The sequence below is a fragment of the Haliaeetus albicilla genome, chromosome Z, assembly GCF_947461875.1.
Source record: "Haliaeetus albicilla chromosome Z, bHalAlb1.1, whole genome shotgun sequence".
NCBI lineage: Eukaryota > Metazoa > Chordata > Aves > Accipitriformes > Accipitridae > Haliaeetus > Haliaeetus albicilla.
Window position 1 is genome coordinate 51,918,785 of NC_091516.1, and position 20,110 is coordinate 51,938,894.

General features: G+C 39.0%; 1 protein-coding gene across 2 annotated transcripts in view; it reads left to right on the forward strand.

The window, feature by feature from the left end:
* SRFBP1 (serum response factor binding protein 1) overlaps positions 1 to 20,110 on the forward strand; it is a 77,232-nt gene that overhangs the window by 42,399 nt on the left and 14,723 nt on the right. For both annotated transcript variants that reach the window (XM_069775788.1, XM_069775789.1), the window contains one exon: positions 10,096 to 10,167. In XM_069775788.1, the coding sequence (XP_069631889.1) occupies positions 10,096 to 10,167 (72 nt within the window). The remainder of the gene's footprint in view (positions 1 to 10,095; positions 10,168 to 20,110) is intronic.

The window sequence follows — 20,110 nt, forward strand, 5'->3', positions numbered from 1 at the left end:
AAGTTCTACTTGAAATACATTCTTGTATTCCCAATGAATAACTGTAATTTTGGAGTGCTCTTTTTTTAACAGGTTAGTAATAGTTAATTCCCAAAGCAAATGCCATATATTCATCTAAAGTGAGATGGTTGTACAGCTTTCGATTTTTTTTGGAAGTTCTATTCTGATAATTTCCTCTAGTGACTTCTTTGGTTTCATAATTTAAAATGAGAATTAAGTTTTCCGATTTTTTCTTAATCTGTTCTGTAGTATTCCTGCCCAAGTTGTTATTAATCCAACAAGGCTGAAAATTAATGATTTCAAGGAAGATTATTTTTTATTTTGAGAAGCCGTATATTAAAATAAAAGGCAAGTTAAACCAACATTAAATTCTATAAAGCTTTTGAAAATGTAAGGCAATTGATGAAACATGCAAAATCATTAAAAAATACATGACATTTTCTTTAGTGTATGCTTCAGGAAAATTAGCAACTGTAGAACCCTTTCTTTTTATGCTTTCCTTCCTCTTTGTAATACAAATCTAGATATTTGATAAGTGAAAAATACTGTAATTACTGTAGGACATAATAATAATCTTAAACCCTAATGATACAGGGGAATGTATTTAAATTATAATTCACCTAATTTGTCTGCAATTAGAGAGAAAATGTCTTCATTTCTACTGGATAAAACCTCTGGTTTCAGTATGTGATGATATAGAATCAAGTCATCCAGTCAGGTTGCCGGGAAAAGCATTGTTGGCTAGACTGGTGGAACAAAAAAAGATCTATGGAATTCTTCTTTGTTGTGGTTTTGCTTTCCTGTAGTTGTCTGTTCTTTATGACACAGGTATTTACAGTAAAACTTGACTTCTATGGAAAGTTAAATCTGTATATCTAGACTTTGAAGTTCTATCAGACTTGCTACATTAGCTGTAAGCTTAGCAAAAGCTTAACTTCTTGAAGTATTTATTAAAAGAAGACGGCATTCCTGAAACTGTGCAAACTTATGAAATAGTATTTATTCAAACAATATTACTAAATATTTGTAAGACTGGTAGTATGAAAACAGTTTAATAGAAAGAAGTTCACACAACATGCAGAGCATTGCTAACTGGAAAGATGTTCCTACCCCCATTGTAATGTGAAATGTCATTTTCACTTAGTAAAAAAATACATTAGTAATACGCTTATTTATTTGTCTTGTTTATATTAATTTTGAGTGCATATATGCCTCAAAACACAGCCTTTACTGTGTCAGTATATTACATTATATGAGATTAAAAGGTTTGGGAATCCATCTTCCCAAACACATTCACCCTGTGGTTAATTATTGTCTTTTATGGTCTCTGTTAGCACCCAGTAGAGTTATAAGCTTTACATGTTTGCAGCACTTAGATTTTGTGTCCATCTGTAATTTAAAAAGCAAGGGTTTATGCTGTTGAGGTGCCAGTGAGTCACCAGAGAAACCATGACAGTAGCTCCCAAATAGACTCCCTCACTTTCTCTATCTGAAAAGTGCAGGCAGTGGTGTAAATATGTACAAACATTGAAAATCCTGAGTGTCACCTTGCCAGGAAGAGCAGTGAGTCAACCTGAGCAAGGCAGAGAGATCTTTAACCTTAGTGTAAGTAGATTAAGCATATCTTGTCTTTCACTTCTTTACCTAAGCATTTTATAAATGTTCTGTCTGTTTCGAGTATTACAATTAAATGCTTTTAATTACATTTTATTTAAATCTAGCATGAACTGAGTGTAGCTTGAGAGGCATAGCAAGGCCCTTCTCTGTGTAGTATGGGAAGATTCTGTAAACTGGGGGAGATGAAGTGCTGAAGTTTCCCAGCACATCCTCTGCCTTGAGCCCCAAGTGTTATACTACACCCAAGAATGAATCCCTGTTTCAGCTGCATGGGCCAGGGGTGAGCTGACACTTCCAGGATTGGTGAGTGCAGGTTTTTTCCAAATGACTGTTTAAAAAAAAAAGTTATGAAAGCTTTTATGTGGAGATACCTAGATACTTACTTGACTCATGAAGGGCAATAATATTCTGAGCAAGTCACCTGGCAGTCTGTATAACTTCTTAACTTTCTGGGCATCAGTCAAATTCAGACCTGTGACAGGGACAGCCCTAACATCCTAGACTCCCTGTCAATCAATCTACCTCTAATGAGATTGGTTTTGGCTCCCACTGGATTCTCACTGGTGGATTGAAAACCTCGGTCCTCCTCAGCAGTAATTTGAAACTCTTGGTAACTGTGACATAATGCTTTCACATCCACGGATGTGAAGTGTTATGTAAAGTGTCTGTTTGCAGTCTGCTGCAACAGGAGGTAATGGCAGGTCTTTTTGGAATTGAAATGCTGAAATGCTGGATTGAATTCCTGATGAAAAAGTCTGGTTTTTACTTGCCACACTTTCAGATTGTGCTGTATTTTTAGTAGAAATATACAGGTGCGAAGACCAGAGATTTCTAGGGGCTGCCAGCAATAGAATTTTTAGTATCAATGTAGTGCTACTATATCCATTCAAACTAATGTATCAGCTTATATTTTTGTTAATTAGGAATGAAACATTTTAATGATTATCCAATCTATTTCTTAGCACCAAGTAAAATAAATGGTGCGGTTGCATCATTTGGGCATTCTCATGTTGACATTCAGCCAGAGGAGATAAATGTGGGTTTGGGATTACTTGTCACAGTCAACAAAGAAGGAAATCATTAAAACAAAAGTTTGAGTCTTTAGGTGTCAAAAGTTTTCAGAAGGTACAGTCACAAACAAATAGCAAATACAGTGTTCTGAGTTTACCTAACATCAGGTTACCATTAGGGAAATTTGAGACAATTCAGTAGACCTCTCTGTAAGGATTTTATGTAATTTAAAGGTGATGGACAAAGATGAGAGTGACCTGGATTGCTTAGATTCCATTGAGGAAAAAAGTAAAGCCAAATGGAAGATTAAATTTCCAGGAGTAAGGAAGGCTACAGGCTCTTTGTCTAGAATGAGAGTTCTCTTCTTCTGTATGATATTACCAACACAAATACTGCATCCCATTTTATTCCTATTTTTAAAGTTGTAGTTTAAAAAATGAGAGCAAATGCAGAAAAAACTTACGGAGGTTATATATGGACAAATTTTCATTCAGTGGTAGGGGAAGTTCAGGACATTTAATTACTCAGAGGGGGACTTGAGAGGTGACTTGGTAATAGTTTGTAAATACTGGCAGGAAGGCAGCTACTCGAAAGTGCTTAATTTTGTCTGTTGGTAAAATTACATAGTGATTTTATAATAAAGCAGATATCTCAGTGTAGCACCCATCTGTTTAATGAACTTACTAATAAGCTTAAGCTGCACTTAACTAGACAATATCAGATTTTTACTTACCTGTTTAAATTGTCTGTCCTACTGTTCTGTTTATTAATTTTATCCAAATTCCCCTCCTGGCAATACTATTTGTCTTGGTTTCACATCTGGTAAAATGGGGGCTTGGGGGGATGTGGCTTGGGGGGTGGATTTATTTTATTTTTTTACATAGGCAGAGTGCCATTTAGTTTGTTATGGTAGTCTACTAGTGAGACTTACATCTGTAGAAATTCGTGTGTATATATATATATTTGGCTCACAGTTAACTGACAAAGGATTTGTTTCCCCTGACAGTTTACAAATACAAGTGTGACTTTTCCTTCATAATCACATTGGTATAACCAATTAGAGTACTGCATTTCTTGAAAACAGGCCTTCACAGCTGAGACAGATTTGTACTCTTACCATGGATTTAGTTTCTTTTTGAAAAGCATGTAAACTTTCAGGGGAACCATGGCTGATTTATTTCACTACTTTGAAAATCTCCTGCTTGTAAGTGCATGATCCCATTTTTGTGTACTTTCACAATGATAGTATTTACACCAAGAGTCAAAGACTACTTTTGCTCTGAATGATTGAAATACTGAACTTTTACAGACTTAGAGGAACAAATTGGTTATGACAGGAAGCTATGCAGTGATTAAATTATAGAAGAAAGAAGCTGAAGACCTGTTCTGAAATGACGTGGTTTTGTTTTTGGTTTTTTTTCTATCCCTTTCTCCTCACTAAGGAACGTATAAAAATGACAGAAAACAGCAAAATGAGACTGAATGCTGTGGAAAAATAAAAAAAACTTTGCAAGAAAGTAGTCTCAAACACCTGTCCAAGGGTAAAAATTATGATAATGTTTTAAGAGATATAAGTGCAGTAATGGGTAACAAACTACAGTCAAGATTTCACCAGAAGCATTTTATTTTTGGTATGGGTGTTCTGTTATCTACTCATATATGCCCTGATTATATTACTACTTTTTTTTTTTTGTAGAAATTCCTCCATTTTAAGACAAAAAATCATCTTATAAAGGTTGTGTGTAAGGAGTGATTTCATAAGGAAAGACTTAACACTCTTACAGCTAAGGAAATGTGAAAAAATGATTAGGAAAATGAATGAATTGCATGATAAAGGTAAAACAAAAATACTAGTCAAAACAAAATTGAATTTGGGTAGTTTTTAAGAGTGTGAGGATTCCTAAATTTCTTCCACAAGCCACTACTGGCAAACTTTTTTTTTCTGAGTCATCTAGAACTGCCTTAGACAGCAGAGCTGGGAATGCATTTTATGTGAATAATCTTGCATTTCTGAGATGTCTCAAAGCCTCATCCGACAGGGGTTTTTTGTGTCTTTCCTGTCTTCCAAAAGCTGTTCAATGAATTACTTTTCCATACCCAGTAAGTTAGAAACTGTATCTTCCTCAGTATCACTTGGATAGTGTCATCTGAACAACCACAATCAATATTGGCACAAAATTGTATTTTCAGATGCCATTTATGCTTGACATACTTATGTTCAATATAGTCTTGCCTTTCTGTGTAAGACAGTTACTGTTTTGTAGAATAAGTTCATCCTTTAAAAAAATGAAAAAAACAGTCTGTGCTGTTCTAAGTTTCTGTAAGTAGTGGGGTGAGCTCGCTGCCTCTGGTACCGGGACTCACTTCAGAGCTGCACGGCTGCCCCACAGCTACCCCCGCTGCATGCTGCCGTGTCCTTTCCTGTGCCTCAGCACTCCCTTTTGCCAGCCCAGGCTAGTCTTTGCCCACCCATAGTTACTTTTTCCCCAAATTTGGTATGTCAGTGTGGCTTAGTAGGCAGTCTTGGCTTCATGTACTATTATTACCTGTTCGGTTACTTCAGCACTGTCAAGCCTTGCAAGATGTCCCCCTCGAAAGGTGCCCTGTACTCCACCTTTCCGTGAAGCTTGTCTGTTTTTCATGTAACTCTCCCTCAATGATCTGTAAAATCCAGCCACTCTGTCAGTTTCTCGCATTATCTGCCACATCCAGCAGTTTTCTTATGTCATGTCCAGTAGTTTTTCGCATCCTGTTTATTCAGCTTAATTTCAGGCCAAAGACTAGTCATCTGCCTGTAGCCGTGATGTGGTCCAACTGGCTGATGGGTTGGTTCGCCCGACATCCCCCCGCCACCTGCCGGAGCATGGAACAGCTGCTCGTACAGTGAATGCCTGGAGGAGCTTCAGTCTCCACATTGTGAAAATTGTCGAAAAATTGTGCAAATCCCAGCCCTTGAGGGGCAGGTTGCTGATCATGCTCTGTCACCTTCCCACCTCCTTCCAGTCTTATCTTTGTTGCTCCTGTGGCAGTTCTTGGCTCAGCTCAGGCACCAGGACAAAGAGAGCTACGCTCTTGTGCTTTGTGTTATGTACATCAGCCTGCAGAGAATCTTCCCTTGCTCAGGTCCCTGTTTCTTAAAGGGTTTCATGACAGAAGTTGAGAAGTTGAGTCTGCAATTAAAAGACAACAATCTGTTTCCCTTGTCGCTTACTACCCGTTATCCATCAGCGTGCCAGTGTTTGGCAGCTAGGGCATTGGTGCCATTGGTGCTGGCAGTGGATCTGAAAGTCAGTAGCTCTTGTTGTAATTGTAGTCTCTTTCCCACAAGAGAAAACATGGTCAGTATGCAGGGCAGAAGGATCTGTTGATCCCAACAGTTGTTTCTCAACATCCCTTAGGAGGCAGTCAGTACTTCAACACCCTATTTTTAAGGCGCTTTTTTTTTAGGTATTTGGGGGTTGTTTAAAATGTTTGTCAGAGATGATTTTCAAGGAGCGGAGAGTGTGTGTATTGGTTGGTAGGGGGGCTTTGTCTGTATTTACCTAATCTGGGATTATTGTGGGCTGGATACTTCATAAAGTAGCATACTTATCTGGACTATGCGAAACTTACTAAACAATTAATAGGTGGGAGCGGGTATCAGAGGGGCCAGTCCCAACCAGTGCCAGTCAGTACCCTTATCTGACCAAGTCCTGTGTCTGACCAGCACAGACTGTCAACTTTTTCTAAATCTTTTCTTAACACTCTGTGTAATCTCACTCTTTATCCTGTGTGTGTCACTACTGGAAGGACTAGGTGTCAGCTAGTGGGGGGACCAGCATGAGTGGATGGTCATGGACTCCAGTGGGCCAGCAACTGGAGTCAGACCAGGGCTGTAGGTGCCCTGAGCCTGTGGTAACAGCAGCAGGAGCGGGTGAGGGTCTCAGCTGCAGCCACAGGGGCAGGAGCAGCACCTGTCCCAACTGGGAGGCCAGGACAGTGTGTGTCCTGGACGCAGCTACAGCTGAGACTGGGGCGAGTGAAGCAAGTGAGGCTTTCGGAGCAGCATCTGGACTGGGACCACAGGTGTCTGCTGCTGACCGTGGCAGGTGAAGTGTCTGTATTTTTACGTGGCTTGACTTCATGTGGTTTGACCCCATGTGTGTGTCTCTTTGGCATGTGTAATTCACTAGCAAACTTCAAGTCGGACTAGCAGTGAGTGGGAGCGCTGGGTCTGGGCAGGAGTATCAGGTGGGTAGAGGACCTATGCTGGTGGTGTTCAGGAGGGAGCTGTGAGCATGGGGTGCCTATATAACAAGAGTACCTGTAAGACAAGAGTGTGAGTGCATGCATCTGCCTGCTAGTAACTTGCTGCCAGCCAGCAAGTAGGAGGCCCATGAGATGGATAAAAAGGCTCTGGACCCAGGCAGAGCGGTATTAGGTGGACAGAGGGATATGCTGTGCTGATATTTGAGGGATCCATGAGTGTGCATGTGCTCGTGAATCTAGAGGGGGTGGGAGGAGGCGGGAGGGGGCATAGTCTAAATAGTGAGCTTGAATCCTGACCAGATGAAAAGGAGGAAAAAGTCTTGGCTGACTCTACTTAACTTGGTGCGAGTCCTGGGGGCGTTAACATGTGGGTGCTGTCAAGGGCAGTGCCTTGTCTATGGCAGCTAGCTGCATAGCTGAGCTTCGCTACTGGTTGAACCTGCCAATGAGAAAGCATCTGCCACATCTATGGACCCGTGACAGAGACCTCCAAGGCTCTGGATGCACCAGACTGGGCTCCAGCAGTAGAGCAGGAAGAATCCCTGGACTGGTCCCAGAGATGCTGGAGGTGGCAGCCACCTATAACATCCCTTAACGTAGCAGGTAAAAGATGTTGTAATAGATATTCAATACAAAGGTTCTCTTTGTGAGTAAGGAGTACTTGAGATATATGCATCTCAAAGCCGAGAAAACTGTACTGGGAAAAATATCACTATATTCTTTTTCTATTTTCTTGTCTGCTGCTGACCATTAGTAGACACAAAAGAAATGTCTGTTTATTCCAGTAGCTTGACTTATGTGGCTGCTTTTACAAAACCAGGGCACTGCTGAGGACTATGTAAGTCAAAAATGCTTGTTTTGCCTTAAATCTAAGAGAAGTGACAGAGATGCTTTATAAATTTGGGGGGTTTAAGCCTTAACAGGAGGTTCCTAGCCTCATTCTGTATACTAAACATTTCAGTGAAGCTCTATTCATGACTTGACATTCCAAACTGTAATTCTTTCTCCATTATTGTGCATGATTCTGCAATGTTAAGGGAATTCTGCAATATTGTCATATAAAAATTAAACCTTTGCCATTGTAGTATAGGGATTTCTAAAGTTTACCTGCCTCCTCTCTGAACCAGGTTGCTGCATTTAAATTCTAAAGAGACAGGAAATAGGCAGTTTTATTTGGGATGAAGATCATATACATTATCTTTTTTTTAATAAAGCAACAGATGGATTTAATGAATAGTATTGGGTTCCAGAGCTTCATTCATAGCTCCCAACTAACTATGTGACAATAAGCATGTCGCTTAACCACCGTGTCCTACTTTTACCATCTGTGAAACGCTTTGGAAGGTCGTGGAAAACTGAATCATAGGTCTTTTCCATCTCTAGATTCTATTAGGTCATCCAACTGTCCATCTGCCAGTAGAGATTGTTTCCTACATCCACCAGTGTTTTTCCAGTCTGGATTCTGTCCTCCAAGTGATTGCACTTCCACCAATGCCTTTGGGAGATGATTTTGCAGACTTCTAGACCTCATTGTCAAGAAGCTCTTCTGACAGTCACAAAAAGAGATTTTTTTGTTGTTAATTAAATTTTGTTCTGTTACTTTATTCCCATTATTATATGCTTATTTATAGTCTTAAGACACATGCAATTTACACAACACCTTAAAGATCTAGGTAAGATGCAAACTCTCTAAGTTTTCTAATATATAGAGAGAAGGACAACATAAGGTTTTGAAACACAAGGTATGACCCTTTTTAAGAAACTAAGCTACTTGGCTCTTCCTGAAATTACATCTAAGGAAGTGTGCAGACTGCTCCAGATTCAGGACAGAAACAGGGTAGAATATGGAAACTTAGAAATGGATCAGGATGTTAAATGAAAGTGTTGGAATACTTACCAAGGATGATTAAGTAGGGGAAAAGAGAGAAGGGAACAAGTATAATTTAGCTGTTGAACATCAGAGAAACCTTTTTTTTCCTAGACATTTGTAAATTATATTTCCCATAATTTGATTTGCATTTGAGTCTTCACTAACACATTAATTATTCTTAGCCAATAGTTACAGTAGTTGCTTTTAAGCGTTTTCAGTTAGTGTCTTTCTTGTCCAGGTCTGAGCATAATGTTAACTACAGGTGCAGCCTAAGCACCTGGACATGTTTCATTTTCTCTAACTGTCATACTTTGCATGGGCACTTCCAGTTTAGGTTTTCTTCTTTATTGACCACAGGTGTTGCAAAATTACTGTATTTTATATTTAAGTCATCTACTTTCCTGGAGTTTTAGAAATTCAGCGAACAGATAATTCAGCAAAAAGATAATTTTCTTCAGGTAATGAAGCCACCAGCATTGTGATATAGGCTAGATATAGATGAACACTATCAGAATAACTAGGTTTCTCTGTACAAAGTTTTTTATTTTTCAGTACTAGGAATGTGTGGAAGTTATTTGGGCTCTGCATAACAGTAGTTAAACTGCTTTTAAAATCGCCATCTGGCAAAAAACTGGTATGTAACATGCTTTATTTGACGCAGTGCCCTAGGAGGCAAAAGCCAATATTCAGTGCATTCAATTGATAAGGTTAATAGGGCACTTTGTAATACAACATACATAAAGTATGTATTTTAAAAATAACAAGAAATCTGTCAGGGAGGCATGTTTCATAAAATATGCAGCTTTTAACAAAATCCACTTGTCCAGGGTTTTCATTCCTCTATTTCAACTGCCAATGGAAATGCTTAAGTCCAAGAATGAAAACTGCATGTGTATTCAGTCTCTTCAGAAAAGAGAATTTTTTTTTTATTCTCAACTTTATTTTCATTGTCTCAAACTTATATATTCACGTATGTTGATAAGTTCTAATGTAACTTCAGAGTCTAAGGTAAGGGCATTTCAAACCTTCCAAACTTTATTTGTAGCACAACAATACAGGCAGTTTAAACATTTCTGTAAATAAAATCACCCTTCTGCATATTTCACTGTTGAAAGTCTCTGTTGCCCTCAGTAGTAGTAGTAGATACAGTCAGATTAGGTGTAAGTAATGTTTTGGAAGTCAGTAAATGTAATATTTACATACAGAAAAAATCTCTATATAACTAATTTTTTTTCCTTTGAGATCAGTGAGAAATGCCATGAAGTTAGAATGTTTATGAGGAAGATAAATCTTAGAAAGATTTTATGAAGTCTGATCATAAGAAGAATAAATATATCTTTTCTCCACAGGAAATAAAGCCAGATGAAGTTACCAGACTTGCTCTTAGGACAGAAGTTAGTTTTGAAAGTGTCTGCAGAAAGGTAAGGCTTGTTGGTTTTTGTTTTCTTTCCCCTGCTTGCATGAGTGTGAAAGCGCTCCTTAGGAAAAGGTGCATATGTGGGTGGGAGTATGTCCATTTGCGCAGTGTGTTCTGTATGTTATATTGCATCTTCATTGTAGACCTTACTTCCTTTTCTAAGGAAACTCATCCACTCGGACACACCTGCAAAAAATTGTGTAGTTGTTTAGTACAAGTGGCTTGTCACCTAGGTTGATGGGCTACTCTCTAGTAACTGGAGTAGAATACCAGGAAGCATAGTACTGTTTTTTCAGTATTTATAAATAGATTTGTTTTGTTTATATAGTACATATACATGGTTTAGTTAGTGTAAATAATCTAAGCTTTCAATAACAGTTGGGAAAAGGCTCTAAATACTTTTAGATTCAGGGAGAAGTTTCCACATGAACAAAACGTGACAAAACATGAGGCTGAAATAAAGGTGGAATTTTAACACCCCTGTGACTCATTAATTTCAGTGCAATCTTTCTCCTGAAGTCCACTGATGGTACATTATTCAATATTAACTAACTAGTGATGTCTGTAAGAGATGAAATGAAGACATACAAGTGGGAAGATGCTTGTTGAAATGAGCAGTTGAGAGCAGACAGGCTCTCAGTCTAAAAGAAGAGTGAAGAAGAGCAGAAATAAGTACTGTTTTAAGGGATGTGCTGCAGAAGTGATGCCAGAAAGCAATTCTGAATCACAAAATATCAGTACATGAAATTGTATATTTTCCTCCACATTATCCTAAATTCCTATGGGCGGCCCACTGAGGGAGTCTGAAATCTGAAACGTTTATAGTCCATAGGCTAAGTTTTAATGTAGAATTGGATCCTTTCCTCCTATAAAGGCATCATTAGTTTGTAATTAGCTTGCTGTTGCAAAGCACATTCATGTGTGATACAGTTCAACTATTAGCATAGTGTGCAGCAGGATTTCCATGCTTAATGTGAGCAAAATCAAGTTACTAGGAAAATATGGCAATTTGGTATTTCTGGAGCAGTGTTTGGATGGAAGCATCTTATTGCTTTTCCTTCTCTTAATGATAGAAGAGAGTAAGGAAAAGGTCACAGATATACTGACATGGAGCTAAAAAGCAGCATTCTTCTTTTAAATTTATTTGACCAAGATTTTCCAGTCTGAAGGTGAGCTAGTCAAACTGTTTACTATAATGTTAGAAATGGTGCAGAAGTGAAAATTATGGATGTGTGAGGACACATGGAGAGGGATTTCATGCTTGAAGAGGGATGCTAAATGCAAGTAAGACATTTTGTCACTTCCTGTAGGAGATTCTTCTGCCAAGAATTTGAATGCATCAGGCTCATGCTGGTTGCATAAAGTATATAAGCCCCAAAATGAAATAATTGATGCTGTTGTTTTAAAGGAGTTTACAGGTTTACAGTTGGAATTTTATTTTCTAAGAGGACAGTTTTATTGCCAAGAATACCGAAGGAATATTATTAATCTTAATAGTTTATTTTGTCCCAATATTTTTGATGTATTCATAGTCATGTCTCACTGTATGCTTTCCATATTTACTTAAAATAGGCTTTCATTTAGCTGTAATCCTTGAGAACAGAGCACATGTTCATGGAATTGTTTTGGGTTTTCTGTTACTTTCTGCTGCTGGTCCTGGTTTTCGGTGGTATAAAAGTCTGTTAATCTTACACCTTGTAGTGAATGGGTCTCATGTTTCACATAAAGTTTATGGATGGGTGCTGATGCTTTTTTAAACCCATAGAGGGTTTTTAACCTCACTGCAGTAGAAGAACATGTACAATTAATTATTACAGTACTGTTGGCAAGTGGTGGCTAAGCCATCATAACTTTATTTGTTGCTATTGGTTGGCCATAGCATATCCCCAACTAAAGAAGACATCCCTTCCGTGCTTTAACAAAAGTTAATTTTCCAATATATTATTTCTTGTTTTCGCACAGTTAGTTATTAAACATACAATTAAAAATTTTTTTAAATCATTGATTTTTCTATCCCTAGCAATATTCTGTAGGTCACATGAGATGCAGACCACACTGTTTACCTTTTCATTAACTTGAGTTTCGAAATATTTGAAGGAAAACATCCTGTGGCTGTTTTCATTTTCAGAATAGGTTTGTTTTCATTGATAAAAGGCAATCTGCTTTTAATTCACTATGGAATGCTGAATATTAGTTTTGCGTAGTGGACATGTAGTCAAGATATTTGTTTAATTCCTTCTGCCCACTGAGATTTTATGTTCCATTACTATGTTCTCCCATATATTTTTCAGAATAAGGTAAGCATACTTTTCTATTTAAAAAGAGTTTGCATAGATTTAAGTCAAGTAAAATAAAATTGTGCTAAGTGTTCAGCAAGTGGCACTCTAACTTGAGTTCTTATGATTTAGCTGTTGATATTACTAGGAATATTGCTAGTAGGCAAATCAGATTTATTATAGTTGCAGAGTGAGTTGGCAAGAGTCACCAGCCACATGACACAAGACTTCTTCCTTTTCTAATTTATAAAAATGCTATAGGGCTTACCACATTACTGTTAGACAAGAAGCAGTAGGTGAACAGTTCTTTGTGCACCTCTGCTGAAATATTTTTAATCCATTTTAATATTACTGCACCTGGCACCATTGCTATCAACAAGTGATAAATTCTATTGTAAAAACTGTAATGAATGTTGCCATGCAACTTAAACTAGCCTTTATCTTGTTGGTGCTTAGTTACAGCCATTGAAAAATGGAACCTGTCTTTTCTAGGTTTTGACTAAGTTTTTGTGCACTTTCTATACACAGCTGTGTACTGTCTGCAACAAATATATTTGCCAGTCATTAATAAAATTAAAAAACGTGGCAGATCTGTTGTCTAATGTTTCTTTTAAACTGGTATTTCCAGCTGTGATTGCATTTTGAAGTGTTCTTTACAGCATATGTACCTGAATTGTTATGGGAGGTTTGGTTCATTAGTATTGTGCTCCAGCACACCGAAGTTAAACATCCGAAACCTAATCCTAAAAATGCTGTTCATTACAAGCAGGAAGCTGAGTTGGGAACTGACAAAGGTCTGAACTGTTGTCTTCAACTTATTGCTAACCTAGGTTTAAGGTAACTTAGGTTAAGATAGGCAGGATAGGTAGGTTAATGTGTATCAATATTTTTCCAGTGTTAGAGGAAATTATATGTATTATCTGTGCTGTTTCTCCAGAAAAGGAGACATCGGTCCACCTGTGAACACCTTCATCATAACCACAGTTGGTTTTGTTGCCTTTGCACTAGTGCTAACAGATATTGACTAACTTATTGTAGCATCTCAGTTAGTTTTTCTTCCAGTAAGTCTTTGGTATATAGGACATGAGAAAAAAAACAACCTGGGTTTTAAACACTGATAGAATTTTGCTCCAGCATAATGGAACTCGGTACTACAAGCAACAGCCTGGAGTGTCATCTTGCCTTAAGTCAAAATATTTCTCATTTTTTCTAAATAATAAAGTCTGTGTGCTTCAAAATTCAGCAACTTTCAGATTTGGGGGGGACAGGACACGACGACACACATGCAACTGAAACTGCAAAGAACTATTGTATTTTTCTTTGAGTGAAGACTAGTGTACCAGTATACATTATTGTCAGAGCTTGAATTGAGCACGTGCTTCTGACTTGCAGAAGTACCAACAAATATTCACAGATAAATATATCCTCTATTTTTTGCTTCCAGATACAATCTTCACATAATCTTAGTAGCATAGTTTTCCTTTTTTTGCACTGAGCTCTAATCTGTGGTGCTTGAGAAGAGCACTGCTTTTTCCTACCAAGTCCTGTATTTTCACCTGTTACTCCAGTCCTGTGGTGTTTGAATCATGCAGATGCTTGTCTGCAAAGAGGATTCTGCATAGCAAATTTTGAGTATATTGTGATCTTCAAAGTTCGTTGGGGCCATGCCACATCCCTCTGAGTCTCATGATTACTGAAAAGCTTGCCACAATTTCTAAGTGTGTTGAGAAATTTCTTCTAGACCAGAAATGTAAGCCATTACTAGCTCTTAGAAGCTTTTTTTTTTTGCTAATGTAAGGCCTGGTGAGCTTATTTTGGATTGCTTCATGTTCGGGAACCAACTTTGTCTTGTTTGGAATTTAATAGGAATTCAAAGGCTTTAGAAAACAGGATCTCAGGCAGCTCATGCACAGCCATAGAGAGACGAGCCAGGATTTGACTGAGCAGCCTGGCTCAGAGTACTATTTTGATCATTGAAAGTTAAAGGTGCCTGATGAGGACAGCTGTATTTAACATGATTTTGAATAGATGACATTAGTGCTGTCTAGGTTCAGGTCCAGGTATTTTTAATGGATGCCCAAAGGCTGTTATGCCGCACTTAAAGTTCTGGGGGTTATTTCAGGAGTGAGTGAATTTAGTATCTGTGGCTCTTTACCTATATGGCTCAAATGAATTTGGGATTGGGGAACCAGCTAAAATACTAACAGTAATAAGAAAAGGCTTTCTGTGACTTAGAGAGTTCTACTACTTTACATGTGAGAAGATCCTGTTTTACTTACCAAAATCCTCCTTAAATTCACTGGATCTCTGGTGCAGGACTAAGGAAGTCCTTAGGCAAGAAGGACATGAGAAAGAAGTAGAAAGGTATTTCTGCCTAGGACAGACAGGAAGTTGCAGGACTGATTATGTATTTATTACCTTTATTTCTTTTATAAGAGTGTTTAAATCATGTATCAAAATACCATTTCTTTATAAACTGTGCAGCTGATGGCCTGAGGTTAGTCTGTTTATTTGTCCACAACGTTAGTGTCCATCACTAACGAAAAAAGAGCAAGGACAAGGGTAGTCACAGTGTTTGTATTGTTTTATGTTCTTCTTTGTAGATTTACACTGAAAATGTGTTTCATGCCAACTATCTGTGAAAGGCAGTTTATGAAAGGCTGCTAACTTTGAAGCATTAATTAATAGTAAGTAATTATTTGGAGCATCAGGTTCCCTAGAGTATATCACTAGATTGTAATCTCTGGTTACAAGACACACGTACAAGACATGGTTTCACAATCAAATGCATAACACCTATTCTAACAAATACACTTACTTATTAAGGAAATTTTAAACTTGATACTGCTAGTACTTTTTAACTGTGTGTCAGGGAAAGAAAGGAAGATGTAATTTCTGGATCGAGTAGAACTTTTGATTAAACACATCTGCATCCAAGGAGGAAGAGTCATACCTGTATTTTCTAACTGAAAAATATAAAGGTTTTTATTTTAGCTGTCAATCCTAAATGTATACCTGTGACCTTTGCCTTAATTTACTTTTAAAATATACTTTCTAGAGGAAAAGATAAAAACAAAACCTCCATATTCTCTGTGGATTTAATCTGAGGAAATGCACTAAATCATAAAAGGGGCCTGATGCAAAGTCTCTTGCAGTTTAATTGAAGACTTTCCATTAACTTCAAAGGCTTTGGATCAAGCACAGAATAGTTGCTGTCTTTCTTTTGGGCTTTGGGAGATTTTTCCACAACGTCCTCCCTTCCCGCCCGCCCACCCCCTCGAGCCTCCCTAAAGAATTCTACTCACTACAAAAACATTCTGATTAGGATAGATGTTATTATGGATATAAAACTTCTGTTTCTGTTGTTAGTGCCTTTAATAGAAGCATAACTAGATAATTACTTATGTGCATTTTTGACATTCTTTGCTTATGAAAATATTTTGTTTGCAATCCATAAACCATAGGGAGAGGACTACTGTATGAATCAGTCTTTTGTGTAATACTGATGTGATAGTCCATCAGCTTTGTATAATATGCTTATCATTATTCTTTGCACTTTGTTTTGTGGTTTGATTTTTGGCAATGTGGGGGCAAATGGCTGGTGTTTTTGAGGGACATGTGAAAAACTTCATTCTCTTTTTTTGTCTAAACTCTGGTTGTTATGCTCTTCTTAAATTAGAAATTGTGTATAGACAATCAGAACATAATTATAAGAAGAATATGTGATAATTTAATAGCTTAATGATCACCTACCTGGACTCCATTTCTCCATCTCATTCCCTCCCTCCCCGCTTCTTTCTAAGTATCAATTATTGGAAACAGTGTTACCAACTTTACTTTTGCTTTTTATTGCCTTGTACATACAAAGATGATTCCATTCTCCAAGACCGGGTTTATGCTCGGAATAGTAAAATAATAATACTCCATTTATTTTCCTGCATGTTAAAATGTTATGTTAAGTTCCTTTCTTATTTAAGTATGGAAATAAAGCTATTCATTTGCATATCAGATACCAGATGTACTTTTCACTATGTAATAGTTGCATCTGTCAACCTCTTATGTTTTTGGAAATGTGTTGCATTGATTTAATAGCACAATTTCCTGTAACACAGGCTAAAATAATTGGCTTGATACTGGGATCGGTGTTGCAGAGTGGAATTCTTTTTGTCCTGAGTATTTTGACTCTGAATGGAAGTTCCACTGCATGTATGAAGCCACTGTTTCCTGAGAATTTTCCATGTCAAACACCAGATGTTAATGTTAAACAGGAATGTCTGTGGTCTTCCTAAGACTGCTGATGAAGTGAAGAATTTTGCATTCAGTGATGAATATCACATTCAGGCGTAAATACTTCCTCTGTGTGTCTGATTTGTTTTTTGTTTTCTTTCTCTGAAGGTTCCTCATCTTCCAAATTTGATCACTTGAGCTGTGAGCTGTTTAGCATGTCTTTCATATATACTCTTTATTTTGGAGCCTAGAATCTATTGCCATGGCTGCAACCGAAGTTTTATGTCAGTGTAAAACTAAGTGTGATGGGTTGACCCTGGCTGGACGCCAGGCGCCCACCAAAGCCGTTCTATCACTCCCCCATCCTCAGCTGGACAGGGGAGAGAAAAATATAACAAAAAGCTTGCAGGTCGAGATAAGGACAGGAGAGATCATTCACTAATTACCATCACGGGCAAAACAGACTCAGCTTAGGGAAAATTAGCTCACTTTTTATTACAAATCAGCCAGAGTAAGGTAAATGAGAAATAAAACGAAATCTCAGAACACCTTCCCTCCACCCCTCCCTTCTTCCCGGGCACAACTTCACTCCCGGATTTCTCCACCAAGCCCCCCCAGCGGCACAAGGGGGACAGGGATGGGGTTTACGGTCATCACATGTTATTTTCTGCCGCTTCACCTCCTCAGGGCGAGGGCTCATCACACTCTTCCCCTGCTCCAACGTGGGGTCCCACCCACGGGAGACAGTCCTCCACGAACTTTCTCCAACGTGGGCCATTCCCACGGGCTGCAGTTCTTCACGAACTGCTCCAGCATGGGTCCTTTCCACGGTGTGCAGTCCTTCAGGCACAGACTGCTCCAGCGTGGGTCCCCCACGGGGTCACAAGTCCTGCCAGAAACCCTGCTCCGTGGGCTCCTCTCTCCACAGATCCGCAGGTCCTGCCAGGAACCTGCTCCAGCGCAGGGTTCCCACGGGGTCACAGCCTCCTTCAGGAACCCACCTGCTCCGGCGTGGGGTCCTCCACGGGCTGCAGGTGGATATCTGCCCCACCATGGACCTCCCTGGACTGCAGGGGGACAGCCTGCCTCACCAGGGTCTTCACCACGGGCTGCAGGGGAATCTTCGCTCCGGCGCCTGGAGCATCTCCTCCCCCTCCTTCTGCACTGACCTTGGTGTCCGCAGGCTTGTTTCTCTTACATGTTCTCACTCCTCTCTCCGGTGGCTGTTTTCCACGTCCCAACTTTTTTTTCCTTCTTAAAAATGTTATCATGGAGGCGTTACCACTATCACTGATTGGCTCGGCCTTGGCCGGCGGCGGGTCCATCTTAGAGCCGGCTGGTATGGGCTCGCTCTCTCTCGAACACAGGGGAAGCTTCCAGCAGCTTCTTACAGGAGTCACCCCTGTAACCCCCCCCCGCTACCAAAACCTTGCCACATAAAACCAATACACTAAGTCTGTCAATTTTTGATAAATCTTTCTCCATTCTTCTCCCACCTGCTTCTCCACCTGATTGTCCATCTGTCTGCTAGCCCAGCCAGTATCAACTCTTTCCCAGGCTTCCAATGGGAGAGTTCAGGCTCCTGTCTATGCTGTGTTCTGTCCATTGCCCTCCCACCTTTGGTTAGCCATTCCTTCCTGTCCCTGCGCTTTTTCCCTTACTTTCTCTGGGCCAATTTGTAGATCTCTTCTCCATTAGCCCCTTTGCATTCAAACGAGGCTGCCGCCACACATGTGCCTCAGTAAGGTCACCGTTTCAGAGCAAGGAGATAGACTTGACCAAAGTTACTGTCATTTTCAACAGCAGTGATCTCAGACTAATTACAGCTTGGATTTTGTCCATTCTAGAAAGAATCTTTTTAAAGTTTGCTATTGAAATAAACTGCTAGTAACTCTGGCAGTTTTTCACAGAGATACTATGTTTATGCCTGACACAAAAAGGATGTCTCCTGTCAAATTTTAAATTACTAATCCAGGGATCTTACTACCACTCATTTGCATTCCTTTGAAGCTGTATTACTTGATTTTTGTTGCTGGCTGAACTGATTGTTCAAGATTATTAAAGTGTATTCCTGTCCTTGGGCAAGGCTCAATCTCAAAAGTGATGGGATTGCTTTTGAATTGAATATGCTCATTTAACTTATTTGGGGTGTCAGACCAGAATGTGGGCAGGCATATTGCTGTCAATAAAGCTCAGAGGGGGTCAGTTCACATTTTTGTAAGCAATATTTGCCTTGGATCATCTAGGTAATTCAGATACAATAAACACACTTGCAAGAGCATAAATGGACAAACAGGTGGGTGCAGAAGAGCAGTGTTTTTAAGGTCAGATGTGCCTGTGGTAGTGATGTGATGCATGGTGCTTCACAAGCACATGGCTGTATTTTTTCAGTCCCAGAAAGATTTATATTACAGCATTTACAAAAGACAAGCAACTCTCAACTTTCATTCTTATTTTAAATGAGCATTTAAGTGATGTGTATAAATATCTTACTGGATATGAGCTGTTATGGGAACAATAGAGGAAAATATTAGAAGTAATCTTGTTTTTATTCTTTCCTTGAAGAAAATGCAGGAAAAAATGTAGCGTAGGAAGAGGTTCTCAAGGTGTGGTGGTTGCTATGGTGTTTTTTTAATAAAGGAAGGCCAAGTTAGTGGTGTCCAGAATCTCTTGGTATCCTTCTCCAAAATATTGTTCAAACTTGCATACAATGCCCAAGAGGCAGGCAGAGGTCCAGAATCTCAGTGCATGGATGAGAGTATGGTATAGAAAGGAGAGATTTAGGTGTTTGGGGAACCTTTGGGGCAAGGAGAAGCTGAACAGGAAAGATGAGCTGCATCATAATCAAAATTGTGCCAGGCTGCTGGCACTGAAAATTTTAAAGGTCATTAAGTATTCCTTTAATATCTGGTTCGCAATTACATGACCGACAGGGAGCATGAGGCTGCTTTTTAGGATGTCTCTTAAAGGCCAAGGAGGGAACAGCTTGATCCAATAAATATGGAAGATAAATCAAACTGCCTACAGTGCCAGTTGATTAGCACCTCCAATACTAAGCTATAGAGAAAGGGTGTAAATTATGAATGCTTCCATACCAATCCTTGAACTGAAAAAATTACCCGGGGGGAAACTAGAATACCTGACACATAATGTCATCACAAATCTAATAGATATCCTCCTTCCACCAGGTCTTCAAGATAATTAATGAAAGGCACCATCTTTACAGGTTTAAGGAGGTAGGATGTATGTGCATGACGGTGCTGTGCTGTGAAGCACTGTATTTAAATCTAACAGCACAAATGTATTGCAGGAAAAGAGAAACCCTAAGAAGCCTTTTGAATGGAAGTTCCAACTGTCATAAAAGTTTGGTACTAGTACTGTGCTACAGCCTCCAGTCAGAATGATGATGGTGAACAGAAAATGTTAAAATGAGATTAGAGAAGC